The sequence below is a fragment of the Cnephaeus nilssonii genome (assembly GCF_951640355.1).
Source record: "Cnephaeus nilssonii genome assembly, chromosome: 22".
Taxonomy (NCBI): Eukaryota; Metazoa; Chordata; class Mammalia; order Chiroptera; family Vespertilionidae; genus Cnephaeus; species Cnephaeus nilssonii.
In genome coordinates, this window is record NC_137093.1 from 23,200,644 (window position 1) to 23,217,379 (window position 16,736).

The 16,736-nt window shown below is 50.9% G+C and overlaps 1 protein-coding gene across 1 annotated transcript in view; it reads left to right on the forward strand.

Annotated features, from left to right (window-relative positions):
• Positions 1-16,736, forward strand: part of MYO18B (myosin XVIIIB) — a 170,507-nt gene that overhangs the window by 86,050 nt on the left and 67,721 nt on the right. Inside the window, exons 29-33 of the mRNA XM_079762228.1 lie at positions 137-260; positions 1,075-1,275; positions 5,135-5,245; positions 9,115-9,219; positions 14,248-14,400. Coding sequence (XP_079618354.1) covers positions 137-260; positions 1,075-1,275; positions 5,135-5,245; positions 9,115-9,219; positions 14,248-14,400 — 694 coding nt within the window. The remainder of the gene's footprint in view (positions 1-136; positions 261-1,074; positions 1,276-5,134; positions 5,246-9,114; positions 9,220-14,247; positions 14,401-16,736) is intronic.

Below are 16,736 nucleotides of genomic sequence, written 5' to 3' on the forward strand. Positions count from 1 at the left end.
CTCTCTCTCTTTCTCTCCCGGTTCTTGGCAAGCTGGCTGCTCTCCCCATCCCCTTCCCTGCCCCAGGTGCCCCACCTCGGTCCTCACCTGTGGGTTCCACTCCAGTGGAGCCGTGACACGCGTTCTGCTTGGACAGGTTTGACATGCAGCTCGCCCAGGCCCTGGGTGAGTCTGTGTTTGAGAAGGGACTCCGCGAGAAAGTGGCCCAGGAGAACACCAGCGTCCGGTGGGAGCTGGGCCAGCTCCAGCAACAGCTGAAGGTAAGGGATGGGAGGCACGGAGCCCTCGTGGCTCTCCGTCTCTGGGTCTCAGGAAACCCCAGCGTGTACCTGCTCTAAATGGCGATGGGGAGGGAACTCTGTGTGGGCGTCCCGGCCTGCCAGCCATCTGGAGTCATGCTCTCCGGGGCCTTAATAAAACCAACAGTCGACAGCAGATAGGTCGTCGGACCTCCCTAGCTTCGAATATTGACTGTGCTCTGGTCTCCTGCCTGGGTTCTCGAGGTGTGAGAGGCTCAGCATGGAATGAGTTAGCGGTAACCCCGTCCAGAGGTAGTGCCCTGTCCCATGCAGGCTCCAGTGCAAAGGGGCTTTATTAAATATGACACAGGCACTTTACTCAGCTGCTCCTCACCCTGCTGTGGCTCCCTAGTACCCCGGGAAGAACCTCTGAGCCTCTCAGCCTGGCACGCAGCTCCTTCATGATCTAGCCCACAGTCCTTTGACCCTTAGGTGACTTTCTAACCTGGAAAGTCACTTCTGGACACCCTGCCTCCCTGCTGCATCTCCGTCTTGGCCTCAGCAGGTGCACAGCCTACAAATGGGGCAAGCACTCCCTTGAGGTGCCTGGAGGTCTAACTCTAGGGGCAGTGGCTTGCTCTCCTGCCCCCGCCTGCCTGTGCTGCTCCAGAGAGCAGCCTGGGTGTCCTGCAGGGGGCGCTATGAGGGGCTGCATGGTGAGTGGGGAAGGCATGCACTGAAAAGTGGGAAGCACCATTCCAAGCAAGTGTTAGGGGTGACCCTGGAGGGGGCCATGGTCATGGGACTCCAGCCTCCGTCCCCTTTGTCTCCGTAGCAAAAGGAGCAGGAAACCTCGAAGCTGAAGCAGGAGGTGGAGATGCTGCAGGCCCAAAAGCGGGAGCTGCTGACGCCGCCCTCTCGGGGGGAGAACAGCGTCGCTGGCTTGAAGGACAGGCTCTGGAAGCTGGAATCCAATGCCCTCGAGCAACAGCAGATCCGGAACCAGCAGGAAAGCACCATCCAGCAGCTGGAGCAGGTAGGAAAGCTGTCCCTGGCCGACTCCAAGGCCCAGGGGCGTTGTTAAAATGCGACGTGGGTACCTCTCTCAGCTGCTCCCATCCTTCTGTGGCTCCCTGTTACCCCAGAGAACCTCTGAAGCTGTAGGTCTGACACTCAGACCCTCATGAGCAGGCGCACTGCTGCCTTACAGCCCCACCTCCACACCACATTCACTTTCCATCTCTTTAGCGGGTTTGTCCTTCATGGCACCTGCTGTTGTCACATCGATAGTATTGTTTAAAACGGGCCCAATGCTGTTCTTCCCATTAGGACCTAAGTTTCAGGAAGGCATGGTTTTTTGTTGATCTCACTTATCAGGCCAGCTACAGAGCTGAGAATGAGGCCAGGTGCATAGTTGGTGTTGACGTAATAGCTGACATCAATTGAGCACTGTCTGTGTACCTGACTCCGCCCAAAGCTCTCCCCATGTATCATCTCATGAATATTCTGTGGTGATATATTAATTGCCCCCACTTTGCAGATATGGAGGCTGAGGCTGGAGGTGTGGAGAAAGGGGCAGGGATAAGGTTTGGAGCCTGCGCCATGTGACTCTGCAGCGCCTTGCATACTTACTCTGTGCACAGCACTGTGAACACTATCGAGGAAGATTGGAGCGCTAGTCTTCAGGAAATGCAAAATAGCTAAGGGGAATAAGGCAGGAATATCAAATGCTCTAGTACCAGCACGCTCAATGAAGTATCAAATGAATATTTTATTTGTCTGCTTGTTTGTTTATATGCCTACCTCGTTCCATAAGGAATTTGAGGCAGCTTCTAAGATGCATGCATAACAAAATAGAAAAAATATAACTACAACAATTTGAACCAGAAAAATACAAATTAAAGTGGACACTAAGGAGGGGATGGGGACCGTGTACTAATATGCAGATATGCAAAACATGCGGTCTTACACACTTACTTGTTTTAGCTCTAAAATTCCTGGTGGCCAGAGAGAAAAAGGAAACCTGCGTTGCGTGCCTTTTGTTATCCCCATGATAAAAACACAGCAGTTTTTCAGGCGGAGAAGGCTTTTCCTGATGCTTAGCTCTACAGAAATTTCTCATGTGGGATTTCATAAGGGGTGATTATTTTGAAGAGATTTTAAGGCTGGGAACTCTTTTTCAAGAAAATCTGAGCAGGCAGCATAAATATGTAAAGCAGAGAACTCTGAGCAGCTCTGATGAAGTTGGGACAGAGGAGTTGGAAGGAGGAGGGGGAGGGGTTGAAAGGTGGAGGTGGCACGTGTAGGGGGAACCCTGGGGTCCCTGCCCTTGCTTCTCATTTACCTCCATTCCATCAGGTATGAGTACTGAGTACTGAGACCAAGGTGTGGGAGATGTGGGGAGAGAGAGTGTGGAGCAGTTCAGAAAACAGCTCCTTTACTCATTTATTAAGCAGTTACTTTGTGCCATGCACCGCGTGGTTGCTAAGGATGCAGCTGCAAACAACCCAGACGTGGTCTCTGCCCTCCCGAAGATTGCTGCGTGTTGTGGGAAAGTGTAACTTGCAGATCTGGTCTCAGGAGCCCAGTTGGGGAAACAGTCAGGGAAGACTTCCTGCAGGAAGTGACATTCACCGAAGCTGAAAGCTGAAGGGTGAATCCGAGTTGGCCGACCCAAGAGGATTGCAGGCTGGAGGAACAGACTGTGTGAAGGCCCGGAGGCAGGGCAGACAGGTGGCATTTAAGGAGCTGTGATGTCATCCCATCCAGATGGAGTCCTCAAGGCAGCTCATTGTCTGGATGACCTTAGGCAAGCTCCCCGTGCTCTCACTTCACTCTCCTCATCTGTGCAATGAAATCGGAGCCTTGTCCACCCCCTAGCTTCCCTCCCACCCCATGAATCCGTGAAGGTTCGTGCAGGAGGGGGGATATCTGTGTAGGACATTAAGGGGCATGGAGGATGTCGCAGCATCACATAGCGACCCAGAGTCAAGCATAAGTCAAGCCCTTCGGAAAATTGTGTTACTCGAAGATACCACCCGGGGACCACTCAGTGCTGGGAAGCAGAAACGTAGTATGTACGTAAGGCGACCTCAGGGGCCCAAAAGGTAATGCAGCTTCCTAATTGTCCATCCTTACCTCACAGGGGAGGCGAGGCTGACTCAACACTTTCATGCATCTTTAGCTTCGCCCATAACTTCCTGCTGCGTTGTGCCCTGGTAGACACCCAGGAGGTATTTATTGGTTACAATATAGCACTTTTTCTAGGGGATTTTATGTGAGCGCATATAAGCTTGACATAAACGGTATTGCAGATGTCAGGAGGGTCCAAGAGGCTAGAAAGAAAAATGAAAAAGAAATATTTTATTTACTTGCTTCATCTCCTCATTTTGGATTATCTTCCCATAACCTCTGTCATTTTAAGGAAGGCGAGGACGGAAGTTGACATTTAAAGTGAGCATCCTTTATGCCAGGAGCTGTAACCGGGAATCCAACGGGCACTATCCTTTTTCCTCTTCGCCCCAGCCCTACCCCACAGAGAATATCCTCAGCGCTTTTCCACAGACCAAGATTGTTTTTCCTCAGCGTGATTTCCACGCTAGGGACGGTAATTGTAACCTTCTGAACGCTTGGTTTGATGCCTGGTGCCGGAACGGTGTGCTACATGATCAGAAAGAGTTTCCACAATGTAACCCACATACTGAGTTCCATTGCTTCTTCACGGACCAATCGCATTAAAGGGCCTGGAGAAGGGACCGCTGCAAAGTATACGTTCTTGGGACCTCTACCCCGGACATTCCGATTCGATAGATCTAGGGCCGTGGTTGGCAAACTGAGGCTCGCGAGCCACATGCGGCTCTTTGGCCCCTGGAGTGTGGCTCTTCCACAAAATACCACGGCCTGGGCGAGTCTATTTTGAAGAAGTGGTGTTAGAAGAAGTTTAAGTTTAAAAAATTTGGCTCTCAAAAGAAATTTCAATCGTTGTACTGTTGATATTTGGCTGTTGACTAATGAGTTTGCCGACCACTGATCTAGGGGGAAGCTCTGAAGTTTAAGTTTAAAAAACGTGTTAGTTCATCCCAATGTGCCACAGCATCTGAGAGGCAAGAGCGTGGGTCGGGCCCTCAATTATCCAGGTCAAGAAGGTGAACCCTTGAACTGGAGCTGGGACCCATGGCCTCTGCCTTCCATTTCAGAACCTTTTATACAACGTGGTTTCAGTGCCACGCGCAGCTCTCTGCCCAGCCGAGCAAGGCTTGGAGGGCCTCGCTTATGAGATGACTCTTCACGGGAACACAGCACCTGCTATGCCAGGCTGCCAGGAAGTCCTTTCTGCTTTCAAAATAACAGGGAAAGAGAGAGCGATATGTATGTGCCAGGCACAGGCACTGTGCTAAGTGCTTTACGTCATAGCATTCGAAGATGGTTGTTTTCCACAGAGAAGGGGAACTGATCAGAGACAAAATCGCCAGAGGTAACGTCTGGGGCCAATGATCTCCTCTCCAGGCGTTCAGCTCCTCCTAAATAACTTTTCATCGTACTGTTCGCTCACTCACCTGTCCTCCCATCCACAAAAACCAGCACTGATGGCTGCCCCAGGGATGAGGCAATGTTTCATCTTAGCAGTGTTGAGAAGGATTCTGAGGCTCCATGAAAACTCAGCAGAAGGGAATATGATTGATTGGTGATGTCTGTGACGACCACAGGAAGGGATAGAGGCAGCATTTGGGCTACTTATCGACTATTATTTTACTTTCCTGGGTGCCTGGGGGATAACTTGACTCTGGTCCATGCACGCCAAAAATGAAAAATGCAGCTGGAATGCTAAGGATGGCATGGAGGGCCAGGGGAGGGGGTGAGGGTCACCCTCATGTACTGTCTTTGCTGCCCCCCAGCTCCGCCAGCGGCTGGAGCTAGAGATAGAGCGGATGAAGCAGATGCACCAGAAGGACCGGGAGGACCAGGAGGAGGAGCTGGAGGATGTCCGCCAGTCCTGCCAGAAGCGGGTACGTAAGCAGCTAAGCAGCGGCTACCGCTGTGCCCTTGGGGCAGGGCAGGCCCAGGCCTAGCGCCCTCTTCCTTAGAGCGAGGGGGTTGCAGGGCCCGGGGACGGACTCCTGGGGCAGTCACCTGAGATCTTAGCTCCCCGGATGCTTTCAAGGGTGCTGGGGCGGAAGTACCTATCTTAAATACGACCCAGAAACTTCCAGAAGCCCCTGAAACTGTCCAGCATAATCACCCCAAGATTTCTGCCAAGAGCCCAGAGTGCCATGTGACTGATGGATGCCCTGGGTCAGGGCTTAGGTGTTTCAGGAAGAGCGCCTGGCTACTTCCCTCGCAGCTGACATAGTTTCTCCCATTTTACCCCAGCTCTCTGCAGACATTTCCAACAGCGCGGGAGAGAGCAATAAACCCTTGAAATCTACCACCTCGAAGCCAACATTATTACTGGCTTTACATGTTCTTTCATGTCTCTCCCCCTCTCCCTCCCCCTCTTCCTCTCCCCTCCCCTCTCCCTCCCACTAGATACAGTAGAGAGCGTTTTCCCCAATGGGGGAGGTGGCTTTGGAGCCTGCTATTCCCTGGGCAGTTTGTCCTGGGCCCCCTTCCGTGACCTACATGTTCAGAGACTGCCAAGCAGCTCACTGTGGGCACGCGCTCTGACTTAGCAGCAGGTCCCCTGTGGTTGGACACTTAGGGCGCTTCTGATTTTCTGTTGTTATCCCCGTTGCTGAGATGAATATCCTTATAGATGTGCTGACAGATAGGAATATAAGGTGGATCCTGAAGGTGGAATTGCCTCGAACTTCGGGGTGCGCCTCCCTGAGCAGGTGTCACCACTCCGGGGCCTCGTGGGTCTGTCCGAGCCTCGTGTGCCTTATGCATCTCCGAGGAGGCACCGAGTAGCATTCCCCGAAGTCCATTCCCTTTAGGAGCTCCCTAAACAGTCTCTGCAGAGCCCTCTGGACTCCAGGGGTTGAGTCAAATCCCAGCTCCATCGAAAACCAAATGTAGGGCTTTGGAGAAACCGCATGGCCTTACTAACAGCCTCACTTCTCTAGTCTGACAAATGGGATGCTAATGGCTACTGTGCAGGGTGAGAGTGAAGACTCAAGGAGTTCGCACATATGGAAACATTGCAGAGTTTTGGAACGTAACCCCCTGTTCATTAGAGCTGGAAGAGCAACACTGGGTTTCTAGGTGGCTGGGCCTCCGGGGGCGGGGGGGAGCAGGGAACAGCTTGGTGGCTGGCTTGCTCGTGGGTGTGATTAATCCATCAAGAGAGGGCGGGTGCAGGAACTTGGCGCCCTGCAGAGCCCACTGCCAAGCATCCTTCTGGGCAGGGCATGAGGGGGCCTTGGTGACTGGCAGGTCTTCCACGGGAGACAGATCGGGCTGCCTCGACACCCTGCCATCCCTCCAGGGAGTGTTAAGAACTGGGCCCATTCTCCACCCCCAGTGGTGGGCCCTGATGTATCCGCTCTTCATCCTGCTCTGCAGGTTCCCATGGCTCATCCCGAGGGGCCCAGCATGTCCCCCCTAGAACTCTCCAGGACTGGAAAGAAAAAGGTCAATGACTTGGGCTCAGCTATATCTATGTGCCCTTGAGTATGTCTTGTAACTCCCCAAGACTCTGTTTTCTCCTCTGTGAAATGGGAGGAATGATAGAACATGGTCTACCTTCACTATCTATTATGAGGATGAGATAAAAGAAGGGGAAGTGTCTTGTAAACTGTAAAGTGCTGCAAGTTATCATCAAAGGGCCAGTTTCTGCTTTTTACATTGTTAGTAGTACATATTTGGGAGAAATGAATGGCATTCTTTGAACACCCATTGGGCGCCATGCACCAGGCTGGGTTCTTAATGTCTATGGACTTACCGAATCCTCACACGAATGCTGTTTCTTCAGGTGAAGTGACCTGCCCAAGGTTCCCCACCTGGGAAGTAGCTGAGCTAGGATTTGAACTTAGTTCCAAAGCCCAGACTCTTCACCAAGACACAAGATATTTTTGCTGTTGTTTATTTTGCAACTCTTTGAACTATGAAGGACCATTTTGGAAGCACATGATAGATGTCAACCTTGGGCAATGCTTCATCCCTTAGCACTTCCTGCACAATGACTTACCAAAGGCTCTGATAAGTCCTGCACTGAAGACCCTGTCAACTCAATGATTTCCATACTTATTCTAGCATGGGTTCCTCCCCCTCCCCCACATCATACCTGTGAATAGCACGTGGAAATATTCTACAGAACACACTCCAGAAAACTTTGCCTTGCTCGATATATAGTTTTTTATTATTTTGTATCTTTTTCAGAATTTGTTGTAGCCATTCCTGTCTTCATTCTGAAAACAAATGTGAGCAGAATGCCTTATGTCTCTCTTAAAATAAAGTTTCGAAATGAACTTGCTTTCTACCTAAGTGACCATCCATCGCTATTTTTCCCCCCTTCATGGGTCAGGAGGCAGAAGCCCTCAGTCCCTGTCCATGTGCCCTCCAGTGAGGGTTGCACCGTATCTGGTGCATTTCAAGAGCGCCTCAAAGCATAAGGGGTGCCCTGAGCCAGGGCCCCAGTGAGCTGGAGGTGTGACCCAGACCTTCCTGAGGTCTTGCCGTGGAGAGATTTATAAAGGGAGAGCGTGAGGTCAGGGAAAGGTGTTTTTCTCCTATGACAGGCACTGACACTGCCTTCACATCTAGTGACTGCTCTGCTCAGTCTCTCTCTCGCCCTGGCAGGAAATCAATTGCTAGCAACCTGGGCGGGAATGCTAATGGCCATCCGGAGTGGCAGTGGAGCGGGGGCCAGGAGACCCATAACTAACTGCTCTTAGCAGAAACTGACTGAAGAGTATGCACTTCGGAGCCTCTTTCTGACTCAATTTGTCCATCTGTGAAATAGGGTCACTGAAGGCACAAGGTTACAGAGGGAGCGTGAAGGGGTGAGATAACGTAGGTGAGAGAGGCTGGAGGGGAAGAGGATGAGCAAAGCTGGTGGGGTATTCACTCTAGTGTGGAGCGCCTGGCCTTGCTGGGTGATTGCTGAGAAATCGGCGCCAACTATAAATTCAGCAAATCCCTTGTAGCCAAATGTCTTAATCAGTTCAGGTTGCTATACCAGAACATCATAGGCATTTACTTCTCACAGTTCTGAGGCTGGGAAATCCAAGACCAAGGTGTCTGGTGCGGGCTCTCTTCCTGGCTTGTAGACAGCCACCTCCTCATTTTAAGTGGAGAGAGAGAGAGAAGAAGCAAGTTCTCTGGTGTATCCCCTCTTATAAGGGCACTTATCCCATCATGGGGGGGCTCCACCCTGATGATGTCATTCCAACCTAATTACCACTCAAAGCCCCACCTCCAAATACCATTGCATTGTGGGGAGGGTTTCAACAGGTGAATTTTGGAGGGACACCAGATAATCTCAAATCCAACTACTTTTTTTACTGCATCATAGTATATTTATATGTTTAATAAGGGAGGTTGATGCATGTTAATATATTGGATGTAGCGTCATGCAGAGCCTGAAAAAATCAGACGGCCAAGACTTGGAGATATTCAAGCGAGGGCATGGCACAGGACGGAGCCATCTGGTGGGGAATGGGTAGGAACCTGGGGGACGGGGCTTCACAGTGAATGGTAGGGGCTCCCCGTAACTGCCCAGCTCTCCCCATAGTTGTTGGGCTCCCAAGCTTTTAGGCTCCTGAGTTTCTCCAACAGAGACACCTGCTCCTACCCACCAGGGCAGCCTTTGTGGAACCGGGTGGAGGGCCTTGGACTCCACATCATCCCCTCCGCCTGGGGAGGGTCGCTGCCTTGTGGGATTTGTCCAGAGGGAGCTCATTTCTCCTGTGCATGGATCTGCCCTTTGTGCCCACAGCTCCGCCAGCTGGAAATGCAGCTGGAGCAAGAATACGAGGAGAAGCAGATGGTCCTCCATGAGAAGCAGGATCTGGAAGGCTTGATCGGGACCCTCTGTGACCAGGTGAGGGGGAGCCACCAGCAGACATTTGGGAGAACACGCTCCCTGCCTCGGGCCCTGTAATAGGGGGTGAGACATATAATGGGGAGGCCAGCTGGAGGGGTCTTTGGGCCTCGGCCTGCTTCCACTGAGTGCCCTCTTCTCCACCAATTCTGTCCCTGCCCCCATTCACTGGCTCCTCTTAAAGGGCCTTCCGGGGCCCACACTCAGCAGGGTTCTTGGAAGAACCCAGGAGAACAGGGTGGGTACAGCCAGAGTGACAGACGTGTCTCCTTGCCTTCAGCTGCTGGAGAGAGTGTGCACAACGCTTGCTTTAATGGGGCCCCATGCTCACAGCTGGCTTCCCGTGAGAGCAAGACTCTTGCTAGAGGCAGCCAGGCTCAGAGAAAAAAAATCATTTCCCGAACAGTTGGTGGCCCCTGGCTTTCCATTCCTGATCTCCCTGCCTTCTCTCCCTCCTCGTTCCCTCTCTCCCAGAGGAAACCGTTGTCCTGAGGTCGTGGCGTGAATTCCTCTGCATGTATGTTTACACTTTGACCACGTGCAGCACATACGAGTCTCTACTCTGTCCCCCTCTGTATACTATGTTTCCAGATTAGGCTATGATAATCCATGTAGCTCTAATGCCGTCACTTTAACTGCTGCACAGTATACGTATTTTTAAATTCCCTTCTTCTGTTGGTGAATATTCAGTCGTTGCCACTCTAAGACACACACTTGCAGTACATATTCTTATATATGTCTCACCGCACACAGGGACAGGTGTCGCCAGGGTGTGTAGCTGGAAGAGGAGTTGCTGGCTCCTAGGACGGTCTCATTCTGGAATTATTAGATGTCGCCCAAATGGTTCCCCAACGTGACTGTGACAGTTTACACTGTCACTAGCAGGATTTTTTAAATGTTTGCTTTCCCACATCTCCCCTGACACGTGCACTGCCAGATATTTTTAAAACGTTTGCCAGTCCCTGAGTGTTCATTGTGCTGCTGGTCCCCTCGCCCCATCGCTAGTGAGGTTGTGTGTTCTTTAAGTTTGTTATGGTCTTGCCTATTCAGTCTTTTGGCTTCTTTTTTTCTATTGGTCCTTCATGATCCTTATACAAGATGTTAGTCCATTTTTGTTTACATATGTTGCAATTATCTCCTACTCTATGGGAAATCATTGCACTTTATGATGCCCTTCACTTAATAAAAAGTGTTATTTTAAATGTTTTCATTGATTTTTTTTTTTTTAAGAGAGAGAGAGGAAGGGAAAAGGAGAGAGAGAAAAACATTGATTGGTTGCCTCCCACATGCACCCGGGCATGTGACCTGACTGGGATTAATTCAATTTTAGTCTCTTAACTTTTCATAGGACAATGTAATTTACTTATATTTCTTATAGTGACTCATATATTTGAATTTATTTCTGTTCTCTTCTTTTGTGTTTAGTATTTGTTGATTCATTGTCCCCCCCCCCCCTTTTTTTTTTTTGCTTTTTGCTTGACTGTTTTCCTACTTTTGGATAGATTGATCGTGTATTCATTCTGTGATCACTTTTGCTCACTGCCGGTACTGAAGCTACAAATCGTATTTCTATTCTTGTGGTAGTCACCATACATTTTAAGATAAGCACTTAATTATAATTTTCCCTAACATACTTTATTTAATTTTCACAACAGTGCTGTGGGGTAGGTATTATTAGTTTCTACACATAAATGAAAGAAGTGAAGCTCAAAAGTAAAGCAATTTGTCCAGGATCACATAGCTTGTCAGTAGCCTGTGTGGATTTGAAATGACGTGTCTATTATTTGAAAGCCCGTGTTTTTTAAAATAGAACATCATGTTGCTTAAAAATTATTAAGATCCAGTTAACTAGAACCATCCTTTTGTGGCCCATCATTTTTCATATTATTACAAGTCAGCCCATTTCTGCCATTAATTTGCTGTGCAACCTTCAGCAACTCACCTTCTCCGGCCAAACCTCAATTTTCCCATCTGTAAAGGGGCTTGGTTATCCCTAACAGCCGTTCCAGATCCTACTGTTCCCGTGCTCAGAGACTTCTTTGACCACAGACATTTAACAACGGCCCCCAACAGGCGGCCTTTATTATTAATGACGAAACAATCGAAGCTTGACCACAGCTTCCCACAACAACACTAAACATTATTTAGATTTATTGGTTAATTATTCACCAGTTTTATCTAAATTTGAATCTTTGTGCTGTAAAATGTGGACTTGCAGAGTGACATTCATTTCCCATTAACCTAATGAGTCCTTCCCTCTGCCCTCCCCTCCTGTAGCCATTCATTATGGAGGGGAGGAGGCCTCGGTCTGAGATTTTGCTGTGAATTTCGTTTCCAATGATCCCTCTGGAAAGGAGACGGTGGCAGTGTTTTCAGGGTCATTCTGGCAAAAAAGAGGGTAGAATCTGAGCCATCCCTACTGCACAGTCAGTGCCAGCATCCAGGGGTGTACCTGATGCCAACCTGCTCCACGGGAGAATTAAAGGCACTTTAGGATGCGTGCTGAACAGGAACAGACACAAAAATAAGACAGGTGCCAGGCACACTGCTTGGATGCAGTCATGGTATAGGGCCTGGGCTCAAGTGAATAAATTGGGATCTGGGTTCCAGTAGGCACTGTGGTACAGTGGTTAGAGGCCTGCATTCGGATCCCGGCTGCCCGGGTTCAGAGCCCTGCACGGCTAGGGCATGGCCTTGGGCAGATCACCTGCCCGCTCCATGTCAGTCTTGTCAGCTGTAACTCCGTTTCCTGCCCCGCCCCCATGTTTCATGCCCTCATGCTCATCACCCAGAACAGAATGTTCAAGGCTGTACACTCGCAGTGCCTCCCACCTGCAGGGCCCGCCCTGCACCTCGCCGAGCTGTCCCGTTCATCTCAGGCTCTTCCCGATCCCATCCCAGCCTGGGCGGGACCATGCTCCTGGGCTTCCATGACACCTTTTCTCCAGTGGGAAGAGCGAATCATACCTCTCTCATCGTATAGTTTACGAAAAGGACCTCTTTGCAGTCAGCAAAGTTGGGTTCGTATCCTGACTCTGCCACTTATTGCTAGCTGTGTAATCTTGGGCAGACTGCTTCCCCTCCATAAGCTTTAGATTCTTCATCTGTGAAATGGGGATGATGCTACTGCACGGCTCAGAGACTCACTATGACGATGAAATGTGTGACATCCATACAGTGTTTAGAACAGTGTCTGACAGTCAGCCCTCTATACCTGTAAGCTATTGTCACCTTTATAAAGCCAATCATAATAATAATGTCTATTGTTAAGAGATTGTCACAGGAGTTCAATGTAATGACATGTGACAAAGGCCTGGCAAAATGCCCAGGCCTCAGCTCGGCTCAGCGGGTGAGGATAGGAATATACATGTATAATATATATTATGTATAATATACATTATGTATATCACATTATACAGGGTGTCCCAAAACATGTATACACACTTTAACAGCTGATAGCTCAATTTTGAAAATGAAGTGTATTTTAATAACCACTGCCTTTATAATTATTCCAAGTGTGTGTGTGTATTTTGGGGGGACACCCTATATCTATATATAACCTCCAGCATTTATAATGTAAAGCAATACATCTGAGAACAAAGAACCGACTCATTTTCCAAAGCATTCGAAGCTGGCGGTAGAGAAGGAGTAACGCAGAGCCTGAAGGAGTGCATTCCCGGCCACCAGACAACGCCCATAACCCCTTCTTTTTGTAAAGCCCTCGGCAGCACGCACAGTGCTTTCCGATCCGTCATCACGTCTGATTTCTGTCTTACCTCAACACCGAGGATAGGGGTGTTTTTAACCTCCTCTTTTATAGACGAGGACACTCAGGTCAGAGCGGTGACCTAACGCAGCCACAGGTCCCGCTGCTAGCAAGTGGCGAGCCAGGGTTTAAAGCCTGGGCCACCTCCTTCTCAATCCCACCTTCGTTCTAGAGCACCCGGGCCATTGTGAGCATTGCAGGAAATGGCTGTGCTTGGCACAGAGACCCAGGTACCCGGATGTGGAGAGACTGAGCCCCAGGGTTGCGGCATCTGGGCCCCGTTTTCTGTGATACCCCCATCGGATGGATGGTGCCGTGTCCTTCCCGCTGGTCCCCTGCGGAGAAGGGCGCTGCGGTTTCTTGCAGAGATGCGAACTCAGTGCCCAGTCGGCGCTCTGTTTTCAGGGGAGACCGTGGTCTGGGGGTGGGGGGGTTCATGTTGAGCCCCGCATCATCTGGCTCCCTTGGTTTGTCTGTCGTGTTGTCTGAGGGCATTTGTTACCCCCCTGGTGCCGAGGTCAGGGTGTGGCTTCAGGGTTCTGGGGAAGGAATACGCTCGCTTCTGGGTAAGGTCCCTCTGTGGAAGGTGACCTTGTCAGCCTGTCCTTAACTGGCAAAGGGGACCAGCTCAGGGGACAGAAAGGCTGATTTAGAGCTTCGAAAGCTGTGCAGCTGTGTGAATACTATTTACTGACGTGTAACATGCATGCAGAGAAGTACACCATGTCCCATCCATGCAGCTCAACACATTTCCATAAATTCATGAAGCCAGCACCCAGATAAATAACATTGATAACCCCCCCCCCCCCCCCGGAAACTCTCCTCCTGCCCTCTCCAGTGACTGCCCCTCTGGGGTGACTGCTGTCCTGACTTCAGCCAGCAGAGGCCTCCCCTGACCTGTGGGCTCTTTTGCAAGGTGAAGAGAGGCCATGTTGATGACTGAGGCCAAAAATGAGACAGAATGACTTTGGATCTTTACAGGCCGCGGTGACAGTAGTAATAGCTCATATCTGTGCTGTTACTATGAGCCAGGCGTTAGGCGAAGCACATATGTAATTTTCACAGCAGCCCTGTGTGCGTGATACCATTCCCATTCTGCAGATGAGGAAACTGAGGCTCAGAGGGGAAAAAGTGTCTTGTTCAGGGTCTTGCAGCGAGTGGCAAGAGCAGGATTCGAACCCAGGGAGCCTGGTTCCAGAGCGCTTGGACCCGGGCCACTGCTTTGCCATCTCAGCTCATGAGTGCCTTCCCTTGGCTTCCAGATCGGCCATCGGGACTTTGACGTGGAGAAGCGCCTGCGGAGGGACCTCAGGAGGACTCATGCGCTGCTGTCCGATGTGCAGGTCCTCCTGGGGACCATGGAGGACGGCAAGGCGTCGGTCAGCAAGGAGGAGCTGGACAAAGTGCACACCCAGGTGGGTCCCCTCACGGGGAAAGTGTCGCAGCCACTGGGGAGTGGCGCTCCCTCCAGGTGTGTGTGAGGCCGTGGTGCTGACCTAAGGTGGGGGACGTTCCCAGACATTCTCAGGGCTGGTGGGTCCCATGGAGGTGGCACATGAGGAAGAGGGGTTTGTCAATGACTGAGGCGTCTCGTTCCCTTCCTCAGGGCTGAAGTAGGGTGCATCTTGAGTGCTTGGGCGGATCAGGGTCCTGGGGCAGAATGCCTGAGTGTGGGCCTGGGTTTGTACACAGGTGGGACCGTGTGTTTGTATATACGTCGGTGCATCCCTGCATTGACTATCGGGACTGGGTATGAAACTAATAGTAATAGCACTAATAATGCGAAGCCTATTACGACCAACAACAATAAATAATAGCCGTTTGCGTCTTGGAATGCCACAGACAGTGATTGCGAGATGATGCTGATCGCCGCTGCCACCTACACAGGATGTCGCACTGAGTCCTCAGCCACATAGTCATAAAGTGGCAAAGCCAGGGTTTGAACCTAGGTCTTCAGGCCCCACCATCCCTGGCTGCCTTAGAGGAGGCCTAGAGCAGCGGGTCTGAGGGCCAATAGGAGGTGAGGCCAGGCTGGCGTGGAGGACCTCGGGACGCGAGCTGGTGTGGTCAGTGCCCGGTGCAGACAGTGTGGTCCAGGTGGCAGGTGTTGAGAGGTGGCAGTGGGTCAGATCCCATGTCCTTGTCCTCTGTAGGACCCAACCCAGGGCACTACACGGCGTCTAGTTGTCATGCCGGCCTCGTCTCCTCTGGCCTGGAACCGTTTTTCAGTCTTAACTTGTTTTCAATGACCTTGATAGTTTTGAGGAGTCGTGGCCAGGTGTCCTGTAGACCGTCCTCCAAGCTGGGTTTGTCGGATGTTTTTCTCATCATCACACCAGGTTTATGGGGTTTGGAAAGCACACCCCGGATGTGCAGTACTGTTAAACCAGAAGTCACACGGGTAAAGGCCCTCCTCTCTTGACGATTCTATGATTCTTAGCAGTTTCCTTCATCAGCGCACCCTCATCTGGGGCTTGTCCAGGCGTTCCTGGTTTTAGTTGGTGACCTGGGCAATCCCTCAGCCCCAGGAAAACCAGGACAGGTGGCCAACCAGGTGGGTGGTCGACCCTGAGCCTCGTGGTGGGCAGAGATGTCCATGCTCTCAGACAGGGGCCAGGCATCCAGGGCTCATGCCAGCCCCCTCAGCGGGGCCATGTACTCTGCCTGTCTCCCTCAGATATTCCCGACGCCACACCGGGCGAGCCTTCCCTCCCCACAGGTGAGAGTTCTTGGAAGGAACCAGGGTCGTTTCGTTTCCTTTTTTTTAAATTTTTTTTTTTTTTAGTATTCATGAGAAATCTCCCTCTGCTGGGTAAAAATGTGTGTTTTTGCAAACTAGTGGTATTTAATGAAGGCGCCTTGAGCTGAATCAAAGAGCTCCATTCTTCTGAGAGGCCTTCCTCCCCGTCTCTGCATCCGGCTCCTATCAAAGGGAATCCACAGCCTTGGCTTCCCGTTGCTGTTGTCATGGAAATTGTTATAAGGATGGCATCGCGTGGACCAGAGGTCAGGGTACAGTTGCTTTGTCTCCCAGCGCACGTGTCCCGGATGCCAGAGTCGGAGCTAATCAAATAAAGCCATGATGACATTGGGCATTGCTGCGTCTCCTCGCCGATGAATGGTATTTGTCCTTTACCTGAAGGCTCCAGGGACAGAGGCAGGGAGGGCGGACAGGAGCGGGAGGGGAGAGGATGCAGAGTTTGCCGCTGGCTGCATCTTAAGTGCTGGGCGTGGTGCTGATCCGTTTCATTCATCCCTTCTCCGGGGCCTACTGTGTGTCAGACGAGGTGGTAGATCTAGTACATAATGGTGAATAAGACAGGTATGGAACCCTCCCTCGTAAAACTCACATCTGATGGGAAAGAAGACAAGCAAGCAATGATACAAATAGATAGAAAGACCCACACCTTAATTCGGGTAATAAAGGAAGGAAGTGGGGTTCTGGAATAGGGCATGGCAAGGGGTCTGGTTTAACTTGGGTGGTCAGCTAAACCACGTGGGGAGAAGGAAAAGGCAGCAGGGACCACAGCCCACTACGTGCAGGGCCTGGAAGGTTGGGGTTTTATTCCAAGGGTGGTGAGAAGCCTTTGGGAGATTTTAAGCAGAGCGTGACAGACCATCTGATACACATTTCAGAGGATGACTCTCCATGTGGAGGAAGGATGGAGGAGGGCGTGAGGCGGCGCCTCTAGGAGGCTCCCACACCCGTCTAGGCCCGAGGAAACTCACCTGGGTTAAGTGCTGATGGAGG